Source organism: Chiloscyllium plagiosum, chromosome 5 (genome assembly GCF_004010195.1).
Source record: "Chiloscyllium plagiosum isolate BGI_BamShark_2017 chromosome 5, ASM401019v2, whole genome shotgun sequence".
In the NCBI taxonomy this organism is placed as follows: domain Eukaryota; kingdom Metazoa; phylum Chordata; class Chondrichthyes; order Orectolobiformes; family Hemiscylliidae; genus Chiloscyllium; species Chiloscyllium plagiosum.
The window spans coordinates 61,133,062-61,155,551 of NC_057714.1; the positions used below are offsets into that span (position 1 = coordinate 61,133,062).

A 22,490-nucleotide genomic window follows, 5' to 3' on the forward strand; every position below is an offset into this window, starting at 1 on the left:
AGGCCAACATTTATTGGCCATCAATAACAGGCCTGACTGCAGTCTGTGCATATTTCTGTTGAATATAAATGTGTGGTTGGGATGTGCTGGAATTTTCACGAAATAGCTATTTGCTGAAGGCAGTTCTTCTGCTATTTACCAAATCTACCAGAATACATTTTGCATCTAATTATTTACTGCTGACACAAATGTGGAATGCTGCAAAATGTTTCAGTGCTAAGAAAATGAGGTCCATCTGAGGTTTACAACTCTGCAAATAATGATTCTTCAAAGTCAATCTTGTCGAATAAAGAGATGTTCAATTTGATGTAGTTAGAATATTAGTAACACTTCATAGTTTGGATTTTTCATGGTATCATGGAGAAAATGTGTTTTTAAAATGGCATATAGATAATAAAACAAAAGGACTATAGCTGCTGGAAATCCAAAGCAAAAACAAATTAATGACAACACTCAACCGGTCTGTAAGCATCTGTGGAAAGAAAGCAGAGTTAATGTTTCAAGTCCAGTGATCCTTCTTCAGAACATATGGATCCTGAGTAAGGCATTCCCACTCCCATATCTAGAAGAAACCACTCTAACCTGGGCAGGAAATGTCAAGGGTGAGACATGACTCACATGTAAGAAAACAAACTGAGCTGGGCCCTTTAAAAACAAACAAAATGTTCAACAAGACCTTTTTCTTGCTGCAATGGGCTATGGGTTATGCATCCTTAGTTAACATGAAAATGCTTATGAAGAGTCTGTGAACAACTCAGAAGTTCTACCACCAGCCCTGATGTTTTGGAGACTGCTAAAGTAACAGCTGCTTTTTGCTCTCACCAAACCTACCCAAGTTGCCTTTATAAATACATATGTTTCTCAGTCTCCTTGTGCCACAGGACAACTGCTGCTAGGCAACAGCTCTATTCTCCTCTCTCAAATAGCCTTGCTTCTAGTGCACTGAACTGTTCACATCAAACTCTATTCCAAGGCTATAAATTCTCATTACAAATGTATGTATCAACAAACTTCAGACACCCCATCACCACTCTCAAACAAATTTAAAATGGAACTAAAACCATGTATCCCTTTTGCACACAATATAGAAATACAGATCAAATTTTAAAACTATACATAAGTTTTAAAGTGGACAGAATGAAATTTCTAAATAATATTCAATCAAGAATCACCACCAGTTTAAAATGGAAATGTCAAACAGTGCTTAATCTCATGATTTAAATAACCAATGTTAGCTTAGACATCAAGATGGTTTATTCTTGACAATCTCGTAGTTTCACTGTCACCATTACTGATACTAACATTTTTTAAATTTGCCGATTTACTTCATTAACTGACAATGTAACTTTCCTACTGACCACAGTAGAATTTGAATTTATAATTCCATATCCAGGCTGTTGTATTGCTAATCCAGTGGCTTGTACAATATTTAGTCCCTTAGCAAAAAAGACAAAACAGGAAACTACATACCAGTTGGCTTAGTGTCTTTAATATGAAAAACGTTAGAAGCTATTAAAGTTGCTACAGCATGGAACTTAAATAAAAGCAAAGCCAAACAAGATTTTGGATAAGTGGAATCATATTTAACAATGTATCGGAGCTCTTTGAGAAGGCAGTGTGTGTTGTGGATTTATTGTACTTGGATTTCCAGAAGGCATTTTGAGATGCCACATCAAAAACTTATTGTGTAGGGAGCAGCATGCGGGTAGGCACAAAAGAATTACTGATTTACAGGAATCAAACAGTATTGAAAATGGATCTCTTTCAGGTTGGCAAGATGCAACAAGTGGTAAGCCACAGAGATCAGTGCTGGGACCTTAACGGTTTATAATTTATATAAATAACATAGATGAGGGGCAGAAGGCGAGGTCACTTAGATTGATAGGAAAGTAAGTTATGAAGAAAACCAATCTTTCCATATCTTTGTGCTCTTTGCTTAATACCACTTAAGGAGATTACAGAGACCTCATAGCACACCGAACAGTATTCATCTCTCAAACAACATTTGTACAAGATGGGCAAAGGGGTGGAAGGAAAGAGAACTGGTCATTTTTTTCCATGCTGTGAGAATTACATGGTGTCTGCAAATTGCCTGTTATATTTGCCTAATAACATTCAAGATAATCATCACATTACTTCCTGTTAATGATGTATTTGTATAATTTAGTGTCCCATGCCTAAGAAACAAGTCTCGTGGTTCTAAGATTTTCTTCAGTTCCATACAACTAAGTTATATTCAAATCAAGCAGCAAAGCTTGGTTCTGTTATCTTAATTAGACTATGAGCACAGATATCTCAGTTATGGGGCTGGAGAAGACTAGAGAGATAATGAAAGGTGAAGCCATTGCATTATCCAAAAACAAGGAAGATTTTTTTTCTAAAAGTAGAAATGCTGCTTTAAAGCTGCAAGTTCCTTAATGTTTTTTTGAAAAATACAGAATCACTAACTGTTTGGTGATTGGTTTTTCTATGCTTTTTATTGCTTTGTCTGAAAAATATCCATAAGAATTGTTTACATGGAATAATTAATACAGATGAAAAGTACGAAACAACAGAAAATGCTGAAAAAACACAGGTCAGTCAGCATCTGAACAGACTTCTCTTCAGAAATATTAACCTGACTGTTGCACATACACCTCCACATCAAAAAAGCATGGATTCAGGGAAACATGAATGTTAGCCATCTGTAAGGAGACAATTCAGTTATGACAGCAGGAAAACCACATTATACTCCTTTCAACTTTTACCATCTTTCATCTCGGGTATCACATAGTATGTCAATGGCGATGGAAAGGCATTGAAACAGTAAAAGGAAAAACAAAATAAATACTTTTGCTATGTATGCTATGCAAAAACCTACTTAGAAAATCAACACTGCCATAAAAGTAAATGAAATCAAAAACAGAAATGCTATGGATAGCTTGGTTTTGTCTTACAGTAAAGACAGTAGCAATGACTGAACCTTTGGTAACAATGACTGAGCTGCACAGTTCTCATGCCACCATTTTAAAAAGTGATTGAGAATATTAATCTCTGATTGATATAGCATTATTTTCGACATTTTGCAGCTTCCTTCACCATAAAATGTCAAGATGAAACTGGTCAATATGGTCAAAATTGGCACTGCACGTTTCATAGTTTGGTTCACTAATACTTTACCTTAGGGGAAAAATAAACAAACTTCAATATAAATTAAAATTTGCTAACATTAATAAAATCCAGTATTATTTCCAACTTCTAGCAAAGTAATCCATATAGGTACACAATCTTAGCCTATTTCCACAAGAAATGCTAGCAATTCTGCAAGGACAGAAGCCATAAATCTTTGCTAGTTTTTGATTATCATATTTCAGCAATGTTTGCTCTTTGCCACCAATACTTAAAACAAGCTTTGTTCCAACTAAATATTTTTTTGTAACAATGAAACATTATTATAATTCAACAGAAAAGAAAGCAAACAGAAAGAATGAGACAGAGAATATGAGTGAGAGATAAGAGTTATTTTTGGATGAAAATTCACTATTATACAAAGCCAGCATATAGGTTACTTTTCCTCAACACAAACCAGTTGATAGATTTAGCAAAAGCAACTATGTTTAATCTAGCCTTGATGCAAAGATTTGTATTGGAAGTCTGCAACATGACCAACAACCCTGACTAATGGAACAAATTTATGAGCGCTGTTCTTTAGGTACATCCAAACATAAATCAGAAGTAAAGTGGTATCATCGGATCGATGATCCAACTTCTTAACATGCACAAAAGGACATAACCACTTTAAAAGGAAATTTGGCAAACGATTAGATCCAATACAAACAAGAACAAAGACACAGTCACAGACACAGGATTGTAAGCTTGCATACAAACCAAAAGGAGGACTAGTATTAAATTAATATTTTTAATCTTTAAGCTGAAATGCCACACTAATTTTCAGAGAATAAAGTTATTCCGAGCTACTGCTCCACATGTCGCGTTCAACGTATTGGTTCGTGAGATACTGACAGACTTGGCCTGTGTGTTCATAAAGGAGACACTAAGATGTTCTGTTCTCCACTGAAAAGAAGTCCTCCTAAGTCAGATACAAAATCATTTGATCACCATTTAGCACAAGCTTGCTGTACTTCAGAGCTCCAAGGCTGGAAATCGAGATGCTTCTGGATTCAACATGTCAGACAAGAAGTGAATTGCTCCAGCCATTCCTATTTAGGACAAAACAGAAAATAAAACCCAATATATTTTTAGTGCTTCTTGAGACTAAAACAGAAACTAATTAAATCTAAAAAGATAATGAACAAAATGTGCAAAATTCTTTTTCAGAATGTTTAGAAATAAAAAAAACACTGCCCGCTTAGTAAATCATGGTTTCTGTATACATTTGCTGACAGAGGCAGAAACTCTGTCACTAGAAGGGTTCACAATTAATAAGAAAGAAGTCTTCCATAGATTGTTGGCATTTAAAGTAATTAAGTCACCATGACCATAGGAGGTACATCCAAGAAGTTTGAAGGAAGTAAGGGCAGAAACTGCCACAATCTTTCAGTCTTCCCTCGACTCTGGGGAGGTGCCAGAAAACTGGAGAATTGCAAATGTTACGACCTAGTTCAAGAAAGATTGTAAGGGATAGTCCCTGAAATTACAGATCAGTCAACTTCATTTTGTTTCTGGAAGCTTCCCGCCATCAACCACTTAGGATAGAATAAGTAGTCACATGGAAGAAGGGGGGAAGATTAGGAACAGTCAGCATTTATTTCTAAAAGGGAAATGATGCTTAACTAACTTGGAGATTTTTTTGAAGAGATAACATAAAGGTTGAATGAGGATAATGCTGATAATACAGTATGCATGGATTCCAGAAGGTCGTTGATATAATGCCACACACCAGACTTGAGGAAAATTATAGGCCATAGTATAAAGGGACAGTAGCAATGGGAAACAAAATTGGCTGAGTGATGGGAAACAATAATGGTCAATTGATACTTTTTGGGCTGGAGAAAGGTTGTAGTGGAGTTCCACCGGAATCAGTATTGGGACCCTTGCTTTTCCAGATATATAATACTGACCTGGATCTTGGTGTGCAGGGGACTATTTCAAAGTTTTCAAATGACACGAATTTGGAAGAATTATAAACTGCGAGGTGGTCAATGTGGAACTCCAAAAGAATACTGAGAAATTTGAGTGGGCCGATAGATGACAAATGAGGGTTCAATGTAGAGAAATGGGAAGTGATGCACCTTGGTGGAAAGAACATTGAAAGACAACATAAAATAGGAGGTATGGTCTGAGGGGAGGGGGTGGCACAGGCACAGAGGGACTTGGGTGCATATGCACATACATAATAGAAGGTGGCAGGACAAGTGGAGACTGCCAACTTTTCCAAATCATTTTTCCTAATTTAAGATTCCTGATAATATCCGGTAAGTCTCCTCGGTATTTTTAAGGCTTTTACAGCTCTTCTGTCCTGGAATTGTTCACAATATTTTCAATGAAATTTAATTTGACTAGTGGATTATGAAGTTCCTGGGTGATCTTCATTTTCACAAACTATATCTCTAACTAAAAATTCAAATATTCAATAAGCATTTTAATTATCTTATCAACTTGCCTTGGCATTTGAGGATTTGCATATACTGACAACAAAAACTCTGTTCATCAACCTCATCATGTCTTTTATATCATCTTTCCATATTCATCCTCCCAAAATACATCACCTCATACTTCCTTGCATTAATCTTCATGTTGCTACCCATTTCTCCATTCTGTCTATTAGTAAAATGTTTTGCTTGATATTTTACAGCCTAATTCAAGTATAACACAGCAAAAGAATTGTCTGAAATAAGGATTGACCCCAGCAAAACAGGGTTAAAACAGCAACAGTAGAACTGGTTTTACCAAAATACATAATTGCAATAACAAATCAAATTACAATTTAATTAGTCTTCAATGATGGTTACGCCAAATATAGCTCAGGGCATTACCTTCAAACAAGGAATATGGTCTATCAGGGATACGACATCCATGTGTCCCATAATCCAAGCACCATTCAGCAAACTGTAAAAGCAAGCAATACTGAAGTTGTTTTCTGCAATTTGTAATTCTGTATTGAATTATCATAATCCAAAAAAAATTAAACGTGGATATGCACACTGTCAGCTGTTATTTGCCTCTTTGAAGGTTTTAAAACAGTTATACAGTAAAACTGTAGACTTTTGTGCAGAATATGTTTTACCAAAAGCATTACAAAAGGAAATGCTGTACAGAAGTAGAATTCTTATCCAGGGTATTGGTGGATCTCATTACTGTTTGGAGATTACCTTGTGCGAATTGTTACTGCTATTTACAATGGTGGTTGATTTTGCAGTGTTCATGTCAGCTATCTTAGTATCAATAATGTTGTGGCTATCATTGCAGCTGACAGAGAAATACATTGTCTTTATATCTTACTTCTATAGTTGTATTATGGGAATGAATGTCATGAGAATTGCAAGAGTGCCAGCATGAGAAGTGACAGACAGCTGAAACCATGATCCTGATCATTTGATGAATCTGCTTCAAAAGGCCAGCAGATTGTGAAGTCAAGAGCAAGACCATAACAAAATCAGGCCAAATTTTCTTTAAAGGGCATTATCTGGGACTTGGAGTCAGAGTCATATGACCATAAGAAACAAACAGATTTTCCTGCTCCTCGGATACTGCCTGACCTGCTGTGCCTTTCCAGCACCACTCTAATCTAGACTTTGTGTTCCAGCATCTGCAGTCCTTGTTTTTACATTTGTACATAAGTCTACTCCACCATTCCTTGTCCAAATGCCTGGCTTTTCCTCGTAATCCTTGATTCTCCTACTGATCAATAATCTATCTTAGCCTTAAATACATACAAGAACACTGCTCTATAGCACTCTGTAAGAAGGAATTCCAAAGATTAACATTTCCTCATCTCCCCTTTATTTTGTGAATATGCCCTCTGGTCTTAACTCTCCCATAAAGGTTAAATATGTCCTTTCAGTATTTACCTTATCAAGCCTCTTACAATCAATGTTTCAATAAGATCAGCTTTTATTCCTTTAAATTCCAGTGACTAGAGTCCAAATCTATTCAGCCTTTGCTCAGAGGACAATTGGCTCATAACAGGGGTCATCTTAGTGCACCTTCACTAAACTGCCTCCAATGAGGGAATCAAAAACTGCTCATTGTACTCAAGATGTGATCTTTTCTGCACCTTGTATGGCTGCAATAGGATTTCTCTATTCTCATACTCCAATCCCCTTGAAATAAGGCCCAACATTCCAGTAACTTTCCTGATTACTTCTTACACCTGAATTCCAGCTTTCTGTGTTTCTTGCACAAGTACCCCCATGTCCATTTGAGCAGCAACTTTTCTCCATTTATTATAATACTGCTGTTTTGTTCTCTCTTCTAAAATGAGCAATGTCACATTTTCCACATTATATTCCATTTCCCAACTTTTTGCCAACTTACTTAACTTATCAATGTCTCCTGGAAATGGTTTGCATCGCCTTCCCAACTTGCCATTTTGCCCACTTTTTTGTCATCTGCAAATTTGGCGACAAATACATTCACTTCTTTCCTCCAAGTCATTAATAACAGTTTCGGTCCCAGCATTGATCCCTGTGGAATCCCACTGGTTTCAGACTGGCAACCTGAAAATGAACCCTTTATCCCCACTTGCTGTTTCCTGCCCATTAGCCAACTATCTATCCATGTCAATATACTATCTCCAGTATTGTAGGTTCCTATCTTATGACTTAACGTTTGTGAGGTATTTTGTCAAACGCCTTCTGGAAGGGCAAAGACAACACAGCTACTATTTCCTCTCTACTTACACTTGCTTGAAACTGCAACTTCCTTGAAAAATGCTAATGAATTAGTCAGACATGATTTCCTTTTCCTGAAGCCCAGATGACTCTGCTTGATTAGTTTAGGATTTTCCAAATGTGCTGTTGCTTCCCTAATTATTCATTTCAACATTTTTCCCAACAGTAACAGTTCAGCTAATTGGTCTATAGTTGCCCACACTTTACCTCTCTCCTTTTTTGAATAGGAGTATCACAATGGCAGTTTCCGAATCCCCTAGTAGTTCTCCAGAATCCAAGGACTCTTGGAAAATTGCAATCAATCAATGTATCCACTATCTTTGTAGTTACTGTTTTTAAGATCTTTGGACACAAACCATCAGGGCCAGGAGTCTTATCTGCCATTAGCACCCATTAGTTTGTTTATACTACTTCTCTAGTGATGGTACTAAATTCCTCCTGTGTATTCTTTTGCATTAATAGTATCTTTCACCATAAAACCTGATGCAAATTATCTGTTAAACTTCTCTGCCGTTTCCTTGTTCACCATAGCTATTCCCCCAGATTCATTTTATAAGGGGCCTATGCTCACTTTGACCTTGTTCTTCCTTAAATATTTAAAGAAGCTCTTATTTTCAGTTTTCATATTCCTCACTAGTTTGCCCTCAGTTTTTGTTTTCTCTCTCAGATCTGTTCACTGTACTCCAAATGGGGTTTAAACCATGGTTTTGTATAACTGCAGCATATTTTCTGCATCCATGTCCAGCTCTCTAGACATAAAGGCCAGCTTTCTTGATCATTTTTTCCACCTGTTTGTGACATTTAAAATATCTCCCACCTGAACCCCTAGAAAATACCCCGATCTAGACTTTTTAGGTCCACATAGTTGCTTATATCAAACTCCATCTGCTAGTTTTGGTTCATTTAGTCAATCGATATCCCTCTCTAATTTAGTGCTACCATCTACATTTCTACAATGCCGCCTAACTTTGTGTCAGCAGGAAATTTGGATATATAACTAGCTACGCCATTAGCCCAACCAGAAACGTGAATAATTGAGGCTCTAACACAGATCCTTGTAGGACACTATTGGTCACAATCTGCCAATCTGAAATTATTCCTACTTTTCATCATCTGCTACAGCTAGTTTCTGTGTCAGGAATTTGTTCTCAATTCCATGGTTTCCATTATAGTTAACAGTGACTTAGGTGAGACTTTATCAAATGCCTTCTCGAAGTCCATCTGAAACAATATCCATAGACATTCTCCTGTCCAATCCTTAGTCACCCCTTCGAAAAATTCAATGAGGTTTGTAAAGCCTGACCTACCCGTCATGAATCCTGATTATTCCTGATTCATTGAAAATTTAAGGTGTTCAGTCACCCCATCCTTGGTTTATATACTCAAGTAACAGCTATTACCTATCCTAATGATAACCCAATCAGACATGTTCCTGTTGATCTGCATTGCCTCACCAATATCCAATGCTACCAATTTAACATTCTCATTCCTCTCTAACTTCATAATCTCCAGCCTTCAAATTCACTTCCATTTCCCAGAAATATGTGTTCCTTCAGCTCTTGCTTCTCAAGCATCCTCCAGCACAGCACTGATACTCATGCTTTGTTATCTAGGTTTAAAAAAATGTAACTTACTCCTCACATTTCTTAACCTCTATCTCTCCTTCCCCTTTAAGGCCCTCCACAGCACTTTGATCAAATATTTGGTCACATATTAGATTAGATTACATTACATTACAGTGTGGAAACAGGCCCTTCGGCCCAACAAGTCCACACCGACCCGCCGAAGCACAACCCACCCATACCCCTACGTTTATCCCTTACCTAAGGCTACGGGGAATTTAGCATGGCCAATTCACCTGACCTGCACATCTTTGGACTGTGGGAGGAAACCGGAGCACCCAGAGGAAACCCACGCAGACACGGGGAGAACGTGCAAACTCCACATAGAGAGTCGTCTGAGGCGGGAATTGAACCTGGGTCTCTGGCGCTGTGAGGCAGCAGTGCTAACCACTGTGCCACCGTGCCCCCCACTATTCTTTTATGTTCTTTCCTGTCTAAGCATCCATTTTTGTTTCAGTATACCACTTTGAAGTGCTCGCATATATCAATTAGTTCAGTTGTCTAGATAGCAAGGGTGTAGCGCAGAATAAATGTTAATTGTGTAAGTAGCTACTTCTTGGGTTTGCTCCTCCATTCGCCATGCTGATATCATGATTAGCATCCTCAGATAATGAGACATTTCATGAAGAAAGAGAGGGAGTGAAATGCCGTGGGAGGTTCCCCAAGTTAAAGTAAGGTAAAATCGACATAGTCTTACCAGACCAAAGGTCTGCCCTCTCATTAGAGAGAGGCAACTGGTAGTGACTTAACTCTCAGTCACCATGCCTCAGAATGAAGGTGAAGTTGAAAAGGAGAATCCTTCATTATAACCTTAGTTGGTGTGGAAATTGAACCCATGCTGTTGACATCACTCTGCATCACATACCAGATACCCAGTCAACTGAGTTAACCAACCCACTGCCCAAGTTAGTTTATTTAATGAAATATGAAATTAAAAGAATTCAACGAAGAGGAATCAAATCAGATTTGTAAAGTTGACGGTTCTCTCTCTCTCTCCACGGATGCTGCCTGACCTGTTGACTTTCTCCAGTATTCTCTCTTTTCATTTAAGATTTCCAGGATTTACAGTATTTCTCTTTTTATAAAAGTATCTAATTGTTGCATTATGGATGGTAATTACTTTTCACATTACCTTGCAAGCTCTGTAGAGATACTTTTTATCCCGAGTCAACTTGTATAGAGAGAGGAAAGCGTATCCGTTGCCTGCAGTTCCATGGCAGATTCCATAACCCTTCCGCAGCAACCCTCGCTGCCAGATAACATCACTACACTCCATTGCATCTCTCAAGTACTTTTCTTCTTTAAAGGTCTATTTAAAAAAAAAACTGTTTAAATTTCAATTGGACACAACTTTAAAACAAAAATATCATCCAATGAAAGTCAAACACTGTAGTTTGCAAATCGAAGTAGAAGCCTTCAAGGATTCTCCCAAAAGAAATGTGATTGACTTATACACTAATTATACAATGAGCTGTTGGTCTGGAAGTGGGTGATCACCACTTTAATGAGTGTCAAAACATCAGTAATTAATATTAATGTGACAAATCATGTTGAATTATTTGTACAAAGATACCTTTAACCATAATAAAAGAGTTTTGAAACCATCTACCATCTAATGCAGAGATCACTGAATATTTGCTGACTCACTTTGACTGTGGCATCATCATAAAAACTCAATTCGGGATCAGAAGTGGCTTTTTTGCTTTCAAAGACCATCCCACCATAAACAACAAGTTTTCCTAAGCAAAGAACTGAATAACCTCAGTTTTTCCCAATTTGATGACATTCTGTGCACTGAGAGCATCCCATGATCTGATAATGAGATCACATTGGTATATGGAATATCGGGAGTCTATTCTGCATATCATCGATCCACAAATTCACTCCACCATCATTCATCGCCATGTACAAAATCCACTGCACAGAATATGATGTCCAGCATGGTCTTCTCCAAGGGAGAGAGTGCTAGTTTATATACTCAATGGAATTGAAGTTCCTTATCTCTCGACGAATGAATTCAACTCTAATGAATCCTTTCTCCACACTCTCCAATGCTCTTGGACTTTTCTGAAAGGATCTTGCTCCCAGAACTGGGAGAATATTCTTGTAGAACCTGAACTAGTGCTTCACACAAATTTAACCCAACCTTCTTGCTTCTGTCATCAGTCCTGTCTTTCAAATATTTTCATTCTGAGAGTTGGCCAAATTATAAACAATCTTTATTCAGTATTTTATTCTTTGTTATTTTTGTTCCCTGCCTCAGAGACCAATCCACATTTTTATAATGTCCATTCACATTGTCTTGAATCTGCCTTACGTCTGCTTCCCAGTTGTGCCTAGCGTATCTTATTATTCCCCCTTAAACATTCCCCTTCTATTTGCATCACAGTCTCAAAATATGTGAACTTTGCTGAAATCACTGTCAGAATCACTTAATACAGAAAAGGCTCTTCAGCTCATCAATTGTGCTGACACTTACTTTCCAACACATAGCCCATAGCATTTAATGTTATGACAGTTAAGTGCTCATTCACATACTTTTTAAAAGGTTATGAGGTTTCCAGCCTTATCAGGTAATAGCCTGGTGAATCTCCTCTACAACTCCGCTATTGCAAACACAGGCTTCTTATTGATGGCGATCAGAAATGCATACAATATTCCAGCTGTGGCCTAAGCGCCAACATAACCTCTACTTTTATAATCTATGCCATGACTGATAATGGCAAGTGAACTGTAGGCCATCTTAATCAAGCTATTAGCCAGTCTTGCCACCTTCAAGAATCTGTGGACAAGCACCCCCATGAACCCTTTGTTTCTCTGAGCTTCCTAGTGTCCTGCCATTCATTGAGTACTCCCTTGTCTGGTTACTACCTTCAATGTGTGTTAACTCATACTTATCAGAGTGGTTCAATTCCCATCACCGGTTTAAGGTTACCATGAAGGACTCTTCTCAACTTCTGGTGGCCTCAGATTAAATTATCACCAGTCGCCTCTCCCAAAGCGAGAGCAGCCACTATGGTCTGGTAAGACTATGGTGATACAACAACACAACTTATCAGAGTTAAATCCCATCTGCTACTGATCTGTCCATCTGACCAACCAATCTATATCTTAAGATTGCTTCCTCACTACTAACCACCTGATCAACTTTTGTGTCATCGTCAAACTTGATCATCCCCTCCACATTCTCATCTATATCATTTATATATATCACAAACAATAACAGTCCCAGCTCTGACCATAGTGGACCGCTGCTGGATATTGATCTCAGTCTCCTACCACAACAGCTAACTTTGGATCCATCTTGCCAAGTTTCTGGAGCCACTGCATCAAGTAAGTTCCTTTTGTTTTAAAATACCATTTTTCTCAAGAACACACTCACTTCTCTGGTAGCTTGACTAAACATGACACAGGTAATATTCATGAGAATGCTTTCATTTCAATGCATCACTCTTCAAATCACTTGAATTCTATGCTCCTATTAAACATTGGATAATGTAAGTTTTATTAGCCACTCCCTCAACCCTTTCCTGTCATCTTCAACAAATTATGTTCATATGCTCCCAGTTACCTCTGCTCCTGCACTCACTTCAGAATTGTACCCTTCATTTTATATTGCTTGTCTTCTTCTGAAAATAATGAATCACTTCACACTTACTTGCATCAACTTGTCTGTCCTGTTGAAGTTTTACACTAAACTCCTCACTATTCACAATGCTTCCAGTTTCAGATCATCCACAAATTTTGAAATGGCACTCTGTACACAGAGGTCTAGTCAGTAACATACTGGAAAGAGAAAAAGGTCCTAACTTCAATCTCTATGGATGTCTACTAGAAACCTTCAAGTCTGAAAAAAACATCCATTATGCACCACTATTTCCAGTTATTTAGCTAATTTCATATAAAGTAGCTTTTTATTTCATGAGCTATAATTTCATACTTCATTCATTTTGTTTCAGAGCCTATTTCAGGTTGTCACTTGTCATGCGCACACTGTCGATTATGGGTATGTCTTAATGCTCCCATATTTCATCTTTGCAACACAGCTTTTATCACCTATTTGACCCCATGTAGCGAATTACAGTATACAGAAGCAAAACATGCATTGCTGGGTAAAGAAAGTTAAGACTGGCTTCTAAACGAGAGTATAACATTTCATAACCAAAGAAGTTGGGTCGCCTTTTATACTTTGATCCACTAAAGATACTGCTCTAACATGCAGAATATTTTCCATTGCAAGCCTTCAAAAGCAAAGTTTTTTTTAAAATCAGTTATATCAATCTGCATCGTCATACCTAGTAATGCCATTGACAGTGGTACTAGATGCCACATTCAGGAGAAAAACAAAGTCACTGTTCCTGATACAGCAGAATATCACTCACTTTGATGCCAAATCACAGATGCACCAGGTTTCAGATACAAAATAAAAATGTTCACCATGAGTCCCTTCCTTATCTTGCAAACTGTACAGCACACTACTGAAGAAATATGTAAGTTGATTTGGAAAGAAAGTGATTAAACAATAGACAAGAACAGATATGCGGGCATAGAACACTTAGAGCCATCCTGTGGAGATTGGATGGGGAAAAACACCAATTATGTCATACCATGAATAGCATTATGCTAATCTAAAGGACTCCCAAATTACATGCTGCATATGGTCCAGAAGCCTAGCATCAGCATCCTCTTCCACTTCTAGCTGATGGAGTCATTGAAAAGTACAGCACGAAAACAGACCCTTCGGTCTAACTTGTCCATACCGACCAGATATCCTAAATTAATCTAGCCCATTTGCCAGCACTTGGCCCTCTAGTTTTGGACTCCCCTACTACAGGGAAAAGACCTTGTCTACTTACCCTATCCATGCCCCTCATGATTTTTTAAACCTCTATGCAGTCACCCCTCAGCTTCTGACGCTCCCGGGAAAACAGCCCAGCCTCTCCCTAAAGTTCAAATCCTTCAACCCTGGCAGCATCCTTGTAAATCGTTTCAGAACCCTTTCAAGTTTCACAACATCTTTCCGATAGCAGGGAGACCAGAATTGCAATCAATATTCCAAAAGTGGCCTAACCAATGTCCGGTACAACTGCAACATGACCTCCCAGCACCTATACTCCATGCTCTGACCAATAACGGAAAGCGTACCAAACACCTTTTTCATTATCCTATCTACCTGCAACTCCACTATCAAGGAACTATGAACCTGTACTCCAAGGTCTCTGTTCAGCAACAGTCCCCAGCACCTTACCATTAAGTGTATAAGTCTTGCTCTGACTTGCCTTTCCAAAATGCAGCACCTTACATTTATCTAGATTTAACTCCATCTGAATGTGAATATGAGCTCCAAGGAAAAACAAAAATCAATTCGCCCAGATCTTCTGGCCAGTAACAACAGATAAACACAGGTTCCTGGCATGTCTCCTTGAGCCTACAGGAAGCCTCATGTGATTGAAATTTCTACTTTGGTAGATCTGTAAATCTTTCTACATTCCAATGGAACTACCAGAAATGGATCAATGGAGCCTCTCCAGAGTGAGCCCAGCAAGCATAGGAGAATCAAAGATAGGAGATAACACTCCTGCTTTTTGTATCACTAATAACTTACCTGAATTGAGCAGGTTCAAATCAGCTAGTGAGTGGACAGTCATGAATAAAGGACTGGCTGTGTGGTTGTTCAGCTGGCAAGGGTCATAGGATTGACTTTGCAGGCACTGGGAGTAGTTCTGGTCCCCTTACTTAAGGGAGTATCATTTCATTGAAGGCAGTTCAGAGAAGGTTCATCAGGATGATTCCTGGTATGGAGACACATTGTCTTATGAGCAAAGGCTAAACAAATTGGAATTCTACTCACTGAAGTTTAGAAGAACAAGAAGTGATGTCATTTAGACATAGGATTCTTGAGGAGCTTGACATGGTAAATGCTGAGATGATGTTTCCCCTCATTGGAGAGTCTAGGACCAGAGGACATAGTCTCAGACTAAAGGGGTATCAATTTAAGACTGAAAAAAAGGAGGAATTTCTTCTGTCACATGGTTAAACAGTCTTTGGAACACCTTGCTACAGAGAACTGTGGGGCAGAGTCATTGTGTCTATTTAAAACAGAGATAGATAGATTCTTGATCAGTCGGGGAATCAAGGATTACGGGGAAAGATCAGGAAAGTGGACGTTGGGAATCTCAGATCAACCAATCCTACTGAATGGTGGAGCAGGCTCAAGGGGCTGAACAGCCTACTCCTGTTCCTATTTCTGATGGTCTTATTGGTTGTAGTGCTCAGTTCAGCTACACTGGCTAACAATCAAGTTATGTCAGATAATGTAAATTGGTTGGCTAGACATCCAAGTAGGTCCAAAATATCTGATCCAAATCTCAGTCATAAAGTTCAGTATCAGGATACTTGCAGAGTGTCCTGAGAGCAGACATTAGCCTGCTGAGTATAAACTTCTTAGACAATTTCTGTATGTGCACAGAAGAGGACTTTCATGGGGTCCTGATACCTATCTCCCAATTTAAGACCCACTCATATGATCAGACCCAAATGATGTTATCCATAATTACACTACAAAAGCATCTATGACAATAAATTGTAGCAAGAAAAGTTAAATTGTAGCAAGTAAAATTGTCACGTAATTCAAATACTCACTTTGTAAGATTGAATCAGCATGTGTATAACACCAGGAGCACCATGGCACCAATGGACCAGTCGATCAGTTTCATTGCTTAATGATGAAGGGTAGTTTCCAGACCTAAACTTTTTATGTCGTACATAGTCCACACTGGGTTTTACTAGTTCCGCGAGGGTCTCCTGATCCAACTTTGAGCCTGCCTGGAACAGGAACAAACTTTTAAAATCTAGGAAATTCCATGCAAAATTTATAGGAAAGCGTATAACTTTTAGTGTAATAGAGGTTAGATGATTATATCTACAAAAGTAAAGGGAAAATAAAATGTACAGCAAAAAACAAAAGAAAAAAAGTGTATTAGGAAAATGCAGGATAGTGGGTTCAGCTCTGAATTTTCCTAATAGAAACTCAGGACAGCATGTTGGAATCAGCTTCACATTCTAAATAAGCCAGAGTAATAGATGTTATAGATATTTATCTAAACTTCATTTACAGTTACTAATGGACCTGCCAAATATTTCTAACAGTTGTATTTTTAAATTGTTTTACAATATAGGGAAAGAATGTGTGTCACAACTAAAGTCTTAGTATATTTACTTCTCTGATGAAGCAATACTTCATCCCATCACGTTCAGTTTTAATGCTAAAGAACTAAAAGAAATGGTGGCACTCTAACCGAAAAGGTTGTATTAGGTTGTGGTTGAATGTTCAGTGACAAACAAATGGCACTATTATTACACTTGTCCAGAGACTTTCTCTGGGCTTTTGCAATGAAGTTGGCAATAATGGAAAACCAAATCAATTTGCCACCATCTATAGGTGACCTGGAATCTTTATGAGAAACAATGTCATCTACAAGCAGGTTGAGGAATCCAACTGAAGCAAGCATGGGCCAAACCAGGAGCTGCAATCAGATATTCTAAGTAGAATTATGCACAGAAATTGAAAAAAAAAGGATATAAAGAGAGAGCGATAAAACGTTGGGAGAGAAAAGAGAGCGAGAGAGACAGAGAGCAAGAAAGAAAATAAAGAAACAACGAAAGAGAGAGCGAGAGAAAAGAAAGCTATTGAAAGAAAGAGATTTTCAATAATAAGTAAGAACAGAATAAATGAAACTCTATACTTCTATTATTACATTTTTAGTGCCAGAAAAAATACTGAACAGTAACTGAGGACTTGGCACTGGTGTCGAAATTCACTTAGATTTGATTTCATAACCCCAACCTTTTCAGGCACTTCTAATGTGTGCCTGGTGGGAACATATCATAACTTCACATTCTTTCAATGCTGACTCTTAACAAGAAACTGTTAGTGTTATAGTTAGTTCCGAAAGCAGAGTGATTTGGACTTGCCAATTTCTATGCTTAACTGTGCAGAAGTTGCTTTCCAATTTATTCCCTAATAATGGCAAATATCTAATGATTATTTGTACTGCAGCAACAAACTAATATATCTGATACATCAAGAGTACCACAATAGCTGTTTTGACACTCATACATTCACCAGCTGGTCACATCAATTGTTCTCAATAATGCATAACTTATATCCTTTCATTCCTCAACCAATTCTTGTGTATCTGCCTATTGGATCACCGAATTCTATCAACTTAAATTTACAATAGATGTTGCAAATAGAGCTCATCCCCTTTGAGTAGGTTTCTGAGGTTAAAAGAAATCAAAGTTGACATCTGAAACCAACCTGCATTAGCATATAGTAGATCCCTGCTAGACCATGGGCTGCTCCAACATACTGTTTTTTGTGCCATTGGTAGAGAAGAGGACAGCGTTCAGTTTTGCGTTCTTCCTTGGAAAGATTTTTGCCAGATTCGATAATGGCATTAATTACCTATTTTATAGATTACAATAGTGGAAGGAGAAATCAGAAAAAATATTGTGGTTTAAAAATTCTAAAATTGCTACAAGGATGAACACATAGCTCTCTCATTAACAGTCATTTATAAAGTAAAGTCTTACTCCGTGCTTTATTAATTGTTGTAATAAATCAATTAACACATTCATTTCAAGAGAAAATACATGCAACATATGTTTTAGTCATCAATTTCTATAAATGAATGATTCACAGAGTCCTAGGAAGCCTATTAATTACAATGAACATTACACGTGTTTATTAAAGAGGGCGCTTTAAATACAACACAATTTTGTGTATAACTCTGTAGGTAATTGATTCATGACACTGGACCCAAGCACAATATTTAGAAATAGGATCTTGACAGGCAATGCCAGTGTGTAAGAGAGCTGGTAGAAAGTATCACTTATAAGTGAGAATGCAAATTATATATTAAATGCTTGTGATTTTGGAGCATAAGGGGGCAGCTGAGACAGAGAAACATAGGATGAGGAATAGGCAATTCAGTCCCTCGAGCCACCTCTACCACTCAATAAGATCATGGTTGATCTGTGGCCTAACATTATGCATTAGGCCCATATTCATTGATAGCCTTGCTTAATAAAAATTTGTCTCTCAGATTTAAAATTAAAAATTGAATGATCATCAACTGCCGTTTGAGGAAGAGAATGTTCCAAAACTCCACTACTCTTTACATGCTCCTGAATGGCCTGGCCCTAATTCTTAGACCATGCCTCCAGGTTTTAGAACTTCAACCAGGGGAAATAGTTTATCTTTACCTACCTTGACTTTCCCTGTTAATATCGTGAAGGCCTCAATTAGATCACCATTTAAGTTTCTAAATTCTAGAGAATAATGTTCTAATTTGTCTAATCGCTCCTTACAACATAACCCCTTAAGTTCAGGTCTCATCCTTGTAAACCTACGTTGACCTCCCTCCAGGGCCAAAACATCCTTCCCAAGGTGTGCTGCCTGGATCTGTTCAGTACTCCAGATGGGGCCCAACTAGGATTTGTATAACTGCACCAAAACATCTGCATCCCTACACACCAGCCCTTTAGATATGAAGGTCAGCACTGCATTAGAATGCTTAACTATTACTTTCATCTGTTTGTGGCATCTGAATCCCCAAATCTCTTTGGACATCCACTATATTTATTTTGTGCCTTCCCAAAAAAATGAATCTCTTTTTGTCTGAAATGGATCACCTCACACTTGCTTATATTAAAATTAATCTGCCACAGTTTTGCCCATTCACCTAACCTATCAATATTGTTATGAAGTTGAAGATGTGTACTGTACCTTTAAGAGAGAGTGAATGTTGTTCTGAACTCAGAGATTACAGGCACCTGTGATAATGACTAGATGGCAGTCCCAGGGTATAATGGAAAATTGAAAATATGTAACATTTGGCTGTGAAATGGATACCCGAGTTTTGATTGGTTAAATTTGAATTATTGTCAAAACAGCAATCAGTTTAAATCATGCCCCAGGATACTAAAACCCAATTGAGTTTAAATTTATTGTTTTGCCAACATCGAACTAATGAGACGATCCAATGCTGGGGGAGTATAAAATGCAAACCTTTTGAAAATTGGTAAAAGAGCAACTGCTGTCAAGACAGAAATGCAGGGAGAATTAACATCTTGTTCTCCAAGAAATTAGGAAAGACTCTCCATCAAAGGACCTTTTCATATGAAACATACTCGCAGTAAAACAAAAAGAAGCCAACTCAAGAGATCTTGAACAGGAAGGATAACACAGAAGACGGCAGCGGCTGTGTGGTTTTGAAATTAAGTTGGTGTAATTTTAATAAGTGGCTTATTGGAACAGAGTTGGAGAGTTATAGAGTTGGAGGCAGATAATAAGCAGTTAAGAGAAAGGAGGCCTTAGAAATGTTAGTAGTTGTTTAATGTTCACTTTTAGAGAGAAAAAAATAAATTGATGTTATTTTCTTTAAATAGTAGAATTTGGGAGCTCTCTGTCACTCATATTTTAACAGATTATGAGGTGAGGTGAGCTTTTCTGGGCATTTGGTTTAATTAACAAAGGGGTTCACCCCCAATGTCATAACAATATCTTGGACATTGATCCAGTATTCACAAGTAGCGAAGAAAGCACACAAACATTATTTTAAAATTATAAGGCTATGAGATACAAATCTAAAGAATGTTAAAACGGTAAATGATCTCTGTAAATTAACATGAACATTTAAGCCCTTGGCAATTATGAATATGATCACCAGAAATGTACCAGCAGATTGCAGACATGCCAATGTGATTCCTATATTCTACAAAAGGGTGACAAGTCACAAGTCAGACACAATAATAATGGAATGACTTACCAGACATGCACTTGATTGTACAAGTAATTTTCAGCACCTAATAGATAGCAGTTGGCATGTCTTTTGAAAAGGAAACATCTTCCTGCATTTTTTGAGTAACTGACAAGTCAAATAGACTACAAGGAGCACCTTGACATTCTGTATTTAACACCATTTAACCTTCTAATAGACATATGATAAAGTTCCAAATAAAAATGCTGATAGTTTAAGCTACAACGATTCAGCTACGAGGAGTCAACGCAAAAATTGGAATGGATAAAATAAAAGTTAGCTCAGAGCAATAAATAAGATTAAAATAAATAGACTTCAACAGGGCATTGCGATGGCAACAGGTATGGCACTCAAAATGCTATTTCTTAAGTTAAATTAATGACAGAGTCAAAAGGTCATTGCAAATTTGAATGCGCACTTTCATCAAACAAGATGGAACAGTGATGCCACCTCAGAAATGATAGAAAAAAAAAGTGCCAAACAAAACATGCGTGTGGACAGAATGAGACATAAAATATAATGGACAATTAAAGTACATTCCATGAAATAGGAAAAAAATGTGACATTACTAAAGTTCTCTAATCTCACTTATGGAATAAATGTGATATTAAACATATAGAAGCAATACAGGATAGTAATCAACAATCCAATATATTCATTAAGTATGTAGAATAAAAAGATTTAGTGACCGGGCTAGACTTGGGTATACCGCATTCAATGCCAGTTGCTAAGAAACAAGAATAGATACTTAGGTACAGAAGAGAGTGAAAAGGCTAATACCATGTCAAAAGAAGCAATTCAGGTAGAAAGACTTAAGTCTAGAAAGGTGATAACAAAAATGTGACCTTAGAACTTCATGATAGTTAAAGCAGTGGGAAAGGAAACTTTGAAACAGTTAGATATCACAACAGGGCTCTGAAAGTGTTTTTGAATAATGAACGTAAAGACAGAAGCCAAAATGATCTCTATCACAATTGAGAAATCAAGGATTGAAGAGAATGCAAGGTCGAGACTGAATTATTGAAAAGGTACAGGAAAGAGACATTACTAAAAGTACTCAATTTTTTTTCTTCGACAAAAATGCAATTATATAACAGCTTTCACAACTTTTTAATATCAAGCAACAATGCTACACTGGTGTTACAGCATTATCCAAGACGTCCAACACCCAACATGACTTTAACACAAACAAGCCAGCACTACCGTGCCCTACTGCAAATTGTTATCATTTGCCTTCATTCTGGTCCATTCACAAAGAGGAGGAGAACTGGTCAGCTGCTTATACCATTTTCTTCCGTTAAATGCATTTGAACAAGAAAAAAAACATCCACTGAAACACCTTTAATCGGAACACCAGGGAGTGGATTATTTCTGTCACTACTGTTACTAAACACCACACCCCAATACTGTATAGTGATCTCGAACAGCAATTCCAATGAATGGCTAATTGATATAATCTTGATGGCATTCATTGAAGCAGCATGATGACCAGAACCGTGGGAGAGCTGCCAGATTTTCTTCAAAATCACCAAGATACCAACAAAGAGCAGGAGTAGATCACTCATGCCTTTGAGCTTGTTGTGCCATTCAACAAGGTCATGGCTGATCTAATTTTATCTGTAACTCCACATTCCTACATATTCCTGATAATCTTTCATCCCCTTGATAATCAGTAACCTATCTACCTCTGTCTTAAAATATTTAAAGATTCTCTTTTGGGGAAACCAATTCCAAAGATTTGCAGCCCTCAGAAAAAATGTCTCCTCATTTATTTTAAATGCGTACCCCTTATTTTTAAACCAGGACCTCTAGTTCTAGATTCTCCTATAAGAGGAAATATCCTTTCGATATCTACCTGGTTCAGTCCCCTCAGGTTCATGTTTTAATTTCATTTGACTCTTATAAAGAGGAGAAAGTGAGGTCTGCAGATGCTGGAGATCAGAGCTGAAAATGTGTTGCTGGAAAAGCGCAGCAGGTCAGGCAGCATCCAGGGAACAGGAGAATCGACGTTTCGGGCATAAGTCCTTCTTCAGGAATGAGGAAAGTTTGTCCAGCAGGCTAAGATAAAAGGTAGGGAGGAGGGACTTGGGGGAGGGGCGTCGGAAATGTGATAGGTGGAAAGAGGTCAAGGTGAGGGTGATAGGTCAGACTGGGGTGGGAGGGACACACACACACACAGCGAGGGAGGGACACACACACACAGCGTGGGAGGG

At 37.8% G+C, this 22,490-nt stretch overlaps 1 protein-coding gene across 1 annotated transcript in view; it reads right to left on the bottom strand.

The window, feature by feature from the left end:
• Positions 1-2,723: 2,723 nt before the first annotated feature.
• The window catches only part of lancl2 (LanC lantibiotic synthetase component C-like 2 (bacterial)), a gene marked incomplete at its 5' end in the record, with an annotated part of 34,378 nt that continues 14,611 nt past the window's right edge, over positions 2,724-22,490 (bottom strand). The window contains 5 exons of the mRNA XM_043690153.1: positions 2,724-4,199; positions 5,976-6,048; positions 10,587-10,763; positions 16,097-16,279; positions 17,775-17,921. Of these exons, the coding sequence (XP_043546088.1) occupies positions 4,123-4,199; positions 5,976-6,048; positions 10,587-10,763; positions 16,097-16,279; positions 17,775-17,921 (657 nt within the window). The remainder of the gene's footprint in view (positions 4,200-5,975; positions 6,049-10,586; positions 10,764-16,096; positions 16,280-17,774; positions 17,922-22,490) is intronic.